The sequence below is a fragment of the Lepidochelys kempii genome, chromosome 14, assembly GCF_965140285.1.
Source record: "Lepidochelys kempii isolate rLepKem1 chromosome 14, rLepKem1.hap1, whole genome shotgun sequence".
NCBI lineage: Eukaryota > Metazoa > Chordata > Testudines > Cheloniidae > Lepidochelys > Lepidochelys kempii.
The window spans coordinates 686,465-697,707 of record NC_136393.1 but is presented as its reverse complement, the minus strand read 5'-3'; the positions used below and the strand labels follow the sequence as shown (position 1 = coordinate 697,707).

General features: G+C 53.5%; 1 protein-coding gene across 3 annotated transcripts; it reads right to left on the bottom strand.

Moving 5' to 3' along the window:
- Positions 1-3,411: 3,411 nt before the first annotated feature.
- PYCR1 (pyrroline-5-carboxylate reductase 1) lies at positions 3,412-10,636 on the bottom strand. Of its 3 annotated transcripts, none has more exons than XM_073310356.1 (7): positions 10,405-10,634; positions 9,475-9,545; positions 8,646-8,825; positions 7,344-7,565; positions 6,394-6,486; positions 5,871-6,034; positions 3,412-5,726 (listed from the first exon to the last, which is right to left on the bottom strand). In XM_073310356.1, exons 1-7 carry the CDS (start codon positions 10,469-10,471, stop codon positions 5,564-5,566), a joined length of 960 nt encoding a protein of 319 aa, XP_073166457.1. In that variant the 5' UTR covers positions 10,472-10,634; the 3' UTR covers positions 3,412-5,563. The 3 variants fall into 3 exon arrangements, with proteins under 3 accessions (XP_073166457.1, XP_073166455.1, XP_073166456.1); XM_073310355.1 differs by having other exon boundaries at positions 5,588-5,739; positions 10,405-10,636; XM_073310354.1 differs by lacking the exon at positions 6,394-6,486 and having other exon boundaries at positions 10,405-10,636.
- Positions 10,637-11,243: the final 607 nt, after the last annotated feature.

The following is an 11,243-nucleotide window of genomic DNA, read 5'->3' as shown; positions in this document are numbered from 1 at the left end:
GTTAGTCTCTAAGGTGCCACAAGTCCTCCTGTTCTTTTTGCGAACACAGACTAACCCGGCTGTTATCCTGAAACCATCAGGACAGTTCCCTTGCTCCAACACTAGATCCAGAGTGTGGCTAGTTGTACAAATTGAGCCTTCAGCCTCCTAGGGGCAGAGAGAACCCGTCTCCTTCCCAAGGCAGCTGAGTGACAGAAAGCTCCTGATGGGGAGGAGATGTGCAAAGGTCCCCTTGTGCCCCTGCAGTACAAAGTGGGTGAGTAGAGTTTGTTTCTGATGCGGCACTGTCTAGTGATATTGACCCATCTGGGGGTGGGGAGGGTGTTACTGTGAGGTTAGTGGGAGGAGAGAGGTAAGACACTTGTTGTAGGCTAGAGAGTTTTCTGCATGGCATGCTGACAGTGTAGCTGCTAAGCAGCTCAGCACATTGTAAAATCTGCACCTTCAGCGCACCCACTCACATACAAAGACAAATTAAAGCAGATTTTGTGGGTAATTACAGAATGGTGGAATTCCCCCTTCCCCAGGATATTCCAATCAACACAACTGGGGGCAACCATCCAGCTGTGGAAAGTCCTATCTTCAAACTGCTTCTCCTCTAAGTAGGTACACCACAGAATGACCATAGCAGGAAAGCTGCAAAGTCACTATGTGAATCACAGCCAGCGGTGGGAAACAATTATTCAGGGAGATTTCACTTGGAAATTATGGTTCCAATAGGACTCGTCTGTATGTGTGCAAATAAAACAGAGGCTGAATTTTTCCCTGCCCCTCTTCAGCTCTGCGGGGCTTACAGCTGTCACTTGGACACCTCAGATGATTAGCAGGTCCTCATCTTGTTGCTAGATGCCTTGGACTAATCACTACACCGAACCCTGTCACACTGCCTAGTCAGCAGCTCACATCCCCCTCTCCAAGAATCTGCCTGACCCAGCACTTTTCTGTATCTTAGGGAAACAAAATCCCCCCTTCCCCCACCCATACCAGAAAGATTCTGCCTGTCATAATATTCCACCAAGCACATTCCTCACCATCAGATCACTCACCCAATTTACCCCACTTAGCACATCCTTTTCCTGGAACACATTACCTTTGAGCTACACAGTGCTCTGCAGAGGAACAGATGTAGTGTGCAAACACTACATTCAACTTTGCAACAGTTTTAACCTCCTGCTCACCAGCCAGGATTCCCCTGGGATCATGGTCAAATCCTTCCCTCCCAACTGGAGCCCCAGTAGCTATCAGACCTGGGCTGCAGTCTCAGAGTTCACCTCATTGCCTCAGCCAGGGGGAAGCACTAGCTCTTTCTACTGAACCTCAGTCCCCTTCTCCACTGTCAGGCTTTCTGCAGGGCCCCTGACTTTCCAGCCTTAGGAATGTCCCCAGGAACTCATAGTCACCTATGCTGGGCGCTTTGTTCCAATATTCAGGACTCTTCCCCAGAGGAAATGAACACTATACTAAACCAAGAAAGCTCAGAGCTTGTCTCTTCTAGCCCCTTTCCCAGGGCTCCAGGTGCTTGCGTTTACACACAGCTACTAACAACTTCCCAGCTTTTGCTGTGCTGTGGGTCCCTCTAATAGACAGTGCAGGTGTTGTGGTAACAGACAGATCTTAGATTAGAGGGGCTAGTGCCTTGCCCCTGGGTAGTGTGGGTGAATTATGCCACTCTAAACAAGTAGAGGTGCTTATTTGGAGACAAAAGCCCAGCTCTGTGGAGTTGCTCACCTGAAGGGATGGGTCTGTGATAAAAGGGTATGTGATGGAGAACTGCCTGAGTAGAAAACTTCTTGTCTTGTGCAGGTATGAGTCAGCTCCTACCTAGCCCCCTGGGGAGTGTGTGGTATTATTAATTAGATAGGTTTGGACGGAACTTGAGAGATGTACAGGGATAGACAGGGGTTTACAAACTGACCAAACGTCACACTCTTTGCATCAGAACACTTTGTTGCCAATTGGGCCCTGCAGATATAAATACCTTATACCAGAAATCAGACATTCACCATGCTGTGCTACCCACCCTGCAACATGAAGTCCTCTCCCCTAGAAATTCCCTCACCCCAACTTCTCTTCAGCAGCTCCTCTTTGCTGTATCTACGTTTTCTCAATGCTACTGAAAGGGCAGGGAGCACCATGGTGGCTACTGGAAATGCTGACACAGGAAAGAGGGTTTTGCAGCTGCTTCTTGTTTAGGTGCCTGTGATGGTGCTAAAGCAAGTCACAGCCAAAATGCATTAAGCAGGGGGGCGGGGGGCTTACTTCCTGCCTGTGAAGTCCTGCTCTCCTGAGGCCAGGCCCAGCAGCTACCTGTGCTCCTGCTGGAATTGTTATTTTGTAACATTAGAGGGGAGTGGGTGCTGCATGAACATGAGGACATGGGTTCTGGCCCAAAGAGCTTCCAGTCTAAAAAAATGTCAGCAGAAGGGTAAGAGAGGGATATGTGCACATCACGGTACTCAGAGGCACAGCAACACACAAGAATTAGGGTGACATGCTGGCTAACGGTACTATGTCCTTGGAGGGATATGCTCTCGATCTAGGATATTCAACAGTAGCTGTAGACTCCCATGCAACACATGGCGGGGGACAAATTAATAAACCCTGCATATGTTTTGAATGGGGGTTGATGGGCCCTTCTCTGGGGGGTCCAGAAGACCAGCTGGGCTAGAACTCTCTGAAGCCCAGCTTGTAAAATGAGTGCTAGAGCAGGGCTTTCCTTCCAGGGCTCCCTCCCCTGCATGATGGCAAGGGTGCTGGCCCATCCTGCAGTGCCTTCTTTGGAGGACAGAAACCTTTTGGCACTGCTGGTGGTTCTTTATTGCACACTACCAGAACCACTGTTTAGAACATTCCTTTCTCCAACAAAGGCCAGTGACTGCAGTGCACATGGTGGGGAAGGAGGCTGTGTTGCCCCCTTTCCACCATTTAGGCTGCAGTAATTTATGCAGGTTGGCCCTGGGTGTGCTCTGCTTCTGCCCCACTGTGGTGCTGTGCTCACCATCCCAGGCCCAGCCCACCGTGCAGCTCTGCTCCCTCGCTGTGATGCTAGCTACAGGCACCGTGGCTTTTTGTTAGAGGTGCAGAAGCCCAGGCCAGGCTCTCAGGGGATTACAATTTCAGGACCCTTAACTGGCACATTTCAGCCAGAAGGGGTTTTCCCTCCATGTTTTAAACCACTAAAAGCAAGAGCTAATGAACCTGCGAGTACAGCTTCTGTGCTATTGCCCCCAGGAGGCAGGGTGAAGAGCAAGGTTGGACCTTAATCTCCCCCCTTTAGGAATTAGTCTCCAATGAAAACAAACCCTCTCAAGGGGCTAAAAATGAGTGCAGTGCAGAGCAGGAGATGGTGGCGACAGCTGGGCTCCCTGCCAGTGAAGGGACACACTCCAAATCCACACAGCTCACACTAGCCCCAGGCTGAGAAGCAAAGTTTATTCTGGAAAGAGGGAGGGGGAGCAAGTGTGTGTAATTCAGCAATAGCGTCCCACGCTGCCTCTGCCACGCAGGAGCTGGGACAGCAAGAAAGCTTTTACCTTTGTGCCGCATGCAGCGTGTCTCCACTGCAGCAGGGAGTGAGCCTCCCAGCCCAGGCCACAGATGTGCTAGCTGGGCTTGAGACAGTGTACTACAAACACGTGCAGAGGCTCAGACTAGCCCCCTTCCCTCGGCTGCAGGAAGGTGGGTTGGTCTGAGCTAAAGCCATGTCTGCCTAGCGGGGACACACTTCCAGAGACCTTTCTGTGCTCTACATGCTACCTGCGCTGGGTCTCAGCCCCAAGGGTCTATGCACAGAGGCCTGGCCCATGAGGCTCTGACACCACCAGACTGTAAACCTCAGCTCTGAGATGGAAGCCACGGGCTGGGTGAGGAGACTACCCAGCAAGAGAAGCGCTGCTGCCACCTCCCTTCTAGGGCCAGCAGCAGCCAGGATGCTGACAGATCAAGAACAATGCTAGCACCTGCAGACAGACTTTCCTTCTCCCTCCTGCCCCCACCCCGTTAGAACAGAGGTAGGCAATGGTCTAGAACAACGTTTATCCACCCATATCATTGCCATGCCTGCTGGCTTCCACTGCACCCAAGCAAAAGGAGAACCGGGGGCTGTTGTCTACCCCGTGCGATTCTTTGGTGTGTAACATGGTTTCCGGGGGGGGGGGGGGGGCAGCAGGGGCAGAGAAGCTATGTAAACATAGATCAGCTTAGCCCTTTGCTGTAAATATGTCACACAAAGCAGTGAATGAAAGACTGATAGGTTCAACACCCACCTCCATGGCTAGTGTCTGCCAGCCCATGCATTTCTCCTCTGTCCCTTTAGTACACCACCTTCCAGGGAGCTGGAGATGGGAGGGCATGTGACAGATAAGAGGAGAGGGCAGGAAAAAGAGAAAGTGCAGCAAGGCCAGGGGAAGAACTTCCAGGGCTCCAGTACAAAATGGGGAAAGTTTTCAGTTTGAGCTGGATCACAAAGGGTGGTGAAGCTGGAAACCATCAAGGACTGATGTAAATGTTGGGGAATGAGATGAAGTTAGAAAGGAACCACATGTATATGGAGGAATCCTGTGAAATCAGCTCCAAGGGAAGGGCTGACAGTCTCTGCATACACAACTGGACAAGACAATGGGAAATGGGCAAATCCTGCTGGGGCCTGGAACCAGGTGTGACCTAAATGGGGGTTCCCCCTGCCCTCTCTGCCCCCAAGGCAGCAGGTAGAGAACACGCTAAGGAACACGGAAAGCATTTCAGACATGGGATGAAAACTGAACCATTCAGTGGTGGTAAGGTTGTTCACAGGCTGAAGGGAAAGGGAACACTCGCTTGAGTTGAGGCTTTTTGAGCTGCTCATCCAGGAAGGGTGCTGAAGGAGGAGAAGTGGCTGTGTCCCCAACAGTGTGTTCAGAAGGGGGATGTTCAGATAGCCTGGCCTGCAAAGCGCACCAGGCACAGGAAGAGAGACACATGCTCTGAGTTCTGCACAGAAAAATATGTGGGCTGCATCATGCAGCTACTGAAACGTGGATTCTGGGCTGAGGGGAAAGCAGGGCTGCTGCTCTCAGTGGAAGACAACTGAGCCCAACCCCAGTATGATGCACAGAGGGGATGGATTCTACTCTGGGTGGTGAAGAAAAAGATGGGGATAGGAACCATGGGGCCACGAGGGGTCCAAGGCCCCGCTCTAACCTTCAGAGCCAAGGAGCAGCAGGATACCCCTTAAAATAAGCCATCAAAATAAACTACTGCCCAGGAGATTATTAATGGGGATGGAGGGGCTAGCTTTATGGAGAAGCCAGCTCCCTGCCCAGAGGAGACACTTTGTGTCCGTGACAACCAGCTGTGCCCGTAACCCAGCAACTGCCCACCCCCAAAGGGAAGGACATGCTAGTGACCGTGTTCCCACCTCAGCTGGAAGTTAAGGTCCCTTCTCTACAGCTTTGCACCGCTCCCAAAGTTGCTGCAGGCCGAGAGCCAGGCAAGGGCTGGGAATGCCTAGGACTAGAGCTTTTCCTTTACAGAGTGAGAAGAAAGTGCATGCAAGAGGGCTGGTGCCTGGCCGAGCCTCATCCCTTCAGTTCTTCTTGCTGCTGGGCGCCCAGCTGCTGCTGAACAGACTGACTTTGTTGGCAGAAGCCATGGAAACAGAGGGAGACTCCAGCTTCACCTTATCCAGAAGGGTCTTCTTAATGGCAGCCGGGGAGACCTTCTCCTGATCCGCTAGGTGCTGCAGCTCCCTGCAGGAAGAGTCTGTCAGTCAGTGGGAAGAGCAGAATCACAAAGGAGAAGGAGGCATTGAGACAGAAAGGAGCAGCAGAACTCTGCAGCCTTCCCTTTAGGGCAACACTGCCAAGCATCAGGGAGGCCTTACACCTGCTCACCTTGTGCGAATGCAGGAAGCCTCCACGGCATTGATGAGCAGTGAGCGAAAGCCTCCACTCTCCAGGAAGTGCAGGGCATAGATGGTGGCTCCCCCAGGTGAGCAGACATTGTCCTTCAGCTGCCCAGGATGCTGTTCAGATTCCAACAGCATTTTGGCAGCACCCTGCAGCAGGAGAGAGAGGGAAAACATGTGTCAGAAATAGGACCAAAAGGATTCCCAACAGTTGTGAGTTCCAGTTCCCTGCTGCTAGACGGCTACATTAGGCAATGGGCCCCTTTCTCACATTTGAAGGGCTACTGGAAACCCAGCTCAGAGTTGCAAGTCTGTAGAGGAGTAAGGGCCTCGCACTTTCCAGCCTCCCTCAGAGCCATCAGCAACTTGAATAATCTCTGGAAATTCCACCCAGGGAGATCGTTGTGTGAAAAAACTGTCCTCGTGGACCTGATTTGATCCAGGCGCTTGCAGACTATCTGGATGGACCAGATATGAACTGAATGGACTATGGAAGAGAAGACACTGACCAGTAAGGCCTGGGCTCCAAGTCGGACAGCTAGCCTGCGAGGAAGCCCCATCTTCACACCTCCATCTGCCAGAGCATCCAGGGCTGTGAATGCCTGAGAGACCAGAAACAGCATGACAGTGATTCTGAGGTTTGGAGACCAACGTGTGCCCTCAAAGCTGTGACGTTCCCAGGCAGAGGGACAGTGTCCAAGGCTCTGGGGTCACTGTGGATCCCCACCACTTAAAGGGACTTGATAAAAATCACTCTTTGTTGAGGACAATCTCTTAAGCAAACTAAGATGACAGACTGGGAAGCCAGGAACTCAGTCCTCAGGCTCCCCAGCACGTGCTGCAAACCAAGCTTCACATCCACCCAGAGGGCCTCGGTCTTGAGCAGGGCGATTCAGACTCTGAGGCTATTCCATCCTTGGCCTCAGATGAAATCGCCGACAAGTGGCCCAATTAGCACCCAGTTTTTGTAATGTGGATGCTTGTCTACTAGGCACTGAACAGAAACCCACATTCATTACTAAGAGGCCAAGCAAAGTATAACAGACTCTTATTGTTGAGCTGGCCTGGCTTTGAACAAGACACCTACAGGTTATAGGTTACACACTCCAGGTGATTAAGTGGCAAACAGTCCTGTGGCACCTTATAGACCAACAGACGTATTGGAGCATGAGCTTTTGTGAGTAGCATCTGACGAAGTGGGTATTCACCCACGAAAGCTCATGCTCCAATACGTCTGTTAGTCTATAAGGTGCCACAGGACTCTTTGCCACTTTTACAGATCCAGACTAACACAGCTACCCCTCTGATGCTTGACTCCAGGTGATTAGAAATTCAAATCTATCCCCTTGGTCAAATCTGCAGCCTAATCTGATACCATTTTAAGATGCAAGTGTGTTCTCAGCATTTAAAGTTCAATGTTCTCCACTTGACTTGCATAACCCAAAGAAGTGGCACCTACATAAGCAGGGCCGCTGCCGCTGAGGCCTGTAACAGCATCTATTAGGTCCTCTTCTACTTCAGTGCAGAAGCCCACACTAGCCATCAGCTGTTCCAGGAGCTTCCCATCTTCCACTTCTGCGTGAGTCCCTGTGGCATAGACGGTAGCACCTTCCCGCACGATCACAGGTGTGTTAGTCATGCACCTGATCACTTTCGGGGTGGGACAGAAGGCAGAGAGTTTCTTGGGATGGGAAAGAGTTGGAGACAGAAAGAGAGAACGAACCAGATTTAATACACCTTCTACATCTGGAGTAAACCCCCCTCTAGAGAACTCCTAAAGGTCAGAGGGAATCCAGCGGGGTAAAGGACCTCTTCCTCACCCCACCCCCAGGCACTTCTACAGGATGGTCACCAAGATTCCCTCTGTTAAGCCTTTGCCAAAGGGGACAAGCGCTTAATGCAGTGTCCCTGGGGACGCAGGTGAAACTCAGTTACAGAGTGCTGGGCAGAGCCTGCCCATCCCTTGTAGCAGCATTATCATTCTAACATGGCCCCTGCAGTCTCCATGGGGGCAGCTCCTGCAGACATCTACCATAATGAGTCTCCATGAATGCAGAGGGGCTGGCAGCCCTCAGCAGGGAAAGACAAGACCTATTAAAGTTTCATACAATGATGGGGAATGAACAGGGACGATACCAAGGTCCTATTGACACAGGACCTGATTCTGGGACACTTCCCAGGCATTGCATGACAATCTTGCAGCAGAGGGTCTTGAAACCATATGAACCTCCCTACTGGCATAAGGAGGATTCCCTGGTGGTCTTGGGCCAGAACAGACCTACTACACCCCTTCGTAGGACTGGGACATTCCATCTGTGTTGCTGGAATGCATAGCACTTAGACTCTGACTATTCCGGACTTCCAGACTGCCCCTTACGGACCACTGCAGCCAGGGAGTAAGTTAGTGACTGTTTTAGCTTATCCTGGGTATGATTAGGAGGTGCAAACAGGGCCTAGTGCAACCTTTGCGCCTCCAAAAATTGGCTGCAGTCCAGAAATGGGCCAGAGTCTCATAGGCAAATGGTGCTTAACTCGTGAGCTGTAGTGCTCCCAGTGCCAGAAATGAACATTGTACTCAGCTTCTGGCAGCTGGAAGAACAAGTCAGTCTCAAAGTCAGATAGCCAGAGCTCCAGCCCTCTGGAAAAGCTTTCTAGAGTTTTAGTACCCTGGCTTCAAGAAGCTTCAGGTGCAGATGCATGCAGCTAGCCCTATCCCAGGCCCTTTGACCCCATCAGAGCTGTGCAGCACTCTGTTCCTCACCTTCTCAATGGAGCGGATAGTGACACCAGCAGCACATGAGACCACGATGTGGCGATTCTCTATATCTGAGCCAATCTCGTCCAGAATGAAGGGAATGATGGGAGGTTTCACAGCCAGGAACAGAACATCGCTGTTTTTAACTGTTTCCTTGTTACTTATAGTGAAGTTTACACCTATTTTCTGGAATAATTTGAAAGTTACATAGCAACAGCATCTCATTCCTAGAACTTCCTTGCATTCTCAGCTCTTAGAAATGGCATTTGGGATCAGGATTCAGCCAAGCTGGGTCAGCCACCAGCAGAGAATAATCGTGTTCACTAAGAGTCATACAGAGACAGACCTGATCAGCAGAGAGTACAGCAGTAACCCAGTGAGAACAGGACAGTTTGTTTTTTTTAGTTACTATGGGGGAAGAAGCGAAGTTACATTCCCAGCCTTTATAGCTCATGATCAGTTCCACGTTGCATTTTCACTGTAGTGCAGTCATGCACTTTGAACGTGTAACTATTGACTCTATTTGTAACTTCAGATTCCCAGAGTGGTTCTCAATTGGCTTCTCTGGGCAAGAAACTCTTTGCCCCAAAGATGGGAACCACTCACCTTTCCTGGCTCTGTGTCCACCGTTGGCAATAAGTGAACCCAACAGCCAATGGCAGGAAGTTCAGATGTGAGAGGATTCAGACCCTAAAAGAGCCTTATTGAGCCAAGCAGAGAAAACAACATGCAATACTGAACATAGGAGTCCTACTTGTGGCCACTGCAAACATATTGAGATCTTTGTGTGATTTCTGTGGGCAGGAGTTTGGATCTTACAAACACTGGAACTTACCCTCAGTCCAGATACAGTTGGGAGGTCAGTGTCTGGGGAACTTGCTGTGATCTTATGAGCAGCCAAAACCCCTAGGAAAGGGACAGGTAACTTCAGTTTGGGTTCCATGGGTCTCGCTTCCCCCAGAGCTTCTTCACTGTTATTCACCCAGGTTATTCTGAACTTGGTCATTCCCCCACACTCCTGTTGTCCCCTCACAACACATCTCTTCTTCTGGCTCACTGATGTACATACTGATCCTAATGGCTCTCTACTAAAAAACTCTCACATTCTCAAGCACCCTGTGGTTTAAGGATGAAATACACAAATCTGCATCCAATAAATAGGGTAGTTTTAATTCACACCTTTAGTCGTTGCAGCGCTCGTCTATACGGGGACGTGTACTTTGCTGTGCAAGTGCCATATGTAAGTTTTGCTTTCAGCTTGTGCAAGTTCTCTTTCCGCTCCGCAGAGGGCTCGCCCCCCTCTCCGTCTCTCCGCTGCCTCCCGCAGATCCGCGGGACAGCGCGCTTTCCGGCCACGCAGATCTGCGGGCTCCGTTGGACCGCCCAGGACCCGCCCAGGACCCTGACCTCCGCCCCGCTCCGGAGCCCGGCTCCCCCTGCCGCCGCCCCGGGCTGCTGAGCGGCGCAGGCAGCGGAGCCAGGCGCGGGGCGGGACGCCGGGGAGCGCGGGGCGGCGGGACGCCGGGGAGCGCGGGACGGCGGGGAGCGCGGGGCGGCGGGGGCGCGCCGGGGAGCTGCGGGGCGGCGGGGAGCGCGGCGGGGAGCTGCGGGGCGGCGGGGAGCGCGGCGGGGAGCTGCGGGGCGGCGGGGAGCGCGGCGGGGAGCGCGGGGCGGCGGGGAGCTGCGGGGGGCGCGGCGGGGAGCTGCGGGGCGGCGGGGGGCGGCGGGGGCGCGGCGGAGGCGGAGCCCGGCGCGCAGCACCCACCTGCCGCGGCGAAGCCCCGGGCCAGGGCGAAGGCGAGCTGCCCGGCTCCGATGAACCCCACGCTCATGGCGGGGCCGCGGTCACGCGCGCGCGCGGCCGGCCGGCACCCCCCGCGGGGCGGGGGCGGGGCGGGGCAGGCGCCGGCGGGCCCGCGCTGCCTGGGCCAGACCCGCACCCGCAGCCCCGAGCTGGCGCCCACGTGGCCGGTCCGGCGAGGGGAGAGTGACGGCCTCGCCTCCACCACGCGCGGCCCAGGCACAGCGCGACAGAGACCAGCCAATCCACGGGCGAGGGGGTGGGGTCTCGGCGGAACCTCAACCAATCAGAAAGACGAGGCGGGGTCACCTCTCGGCCCTCGCCAACCGTTGGGGCAACCTGTGTTTGCGATTGCATCATTCGCTGCCTACGAGTGCCGCAAGGGCTCAACGCTCCTGACGGCCATTATGTCCCGGCATGCAATGCTCCAGCTATTCTGACGTAGGGCCCGAGCTGCCTGTGGGGTGCGGTAGTCTGGGCGCACGTTGCCTTCTGGGAATTGTAGTTTCAGGGGACAGAGGGGACCAGCTCATTGGTAATAGTGACATCAGGTTCTGGAACGTTCTAGGTTCGCCTCCCGCCCTAGCTAGAGTCTCGCAGAGCGCGCGCAGGGCGGGTCAGTGGCGGCTTCCCGCCTCATTAGACGAACGGATACTCATGGGGGCTCTGCCTCCAGACATACACTCAGGGGGACCCAGGCCAGGGCGCCTCGGGTCCGGACAGACTCAGGGAGGGCCTGGCTCAGAGCCCCTCGGCGAGCCTGGCTCAGAGCCCCTCGGGTCCGGACGGACGCAGGGAGAGCC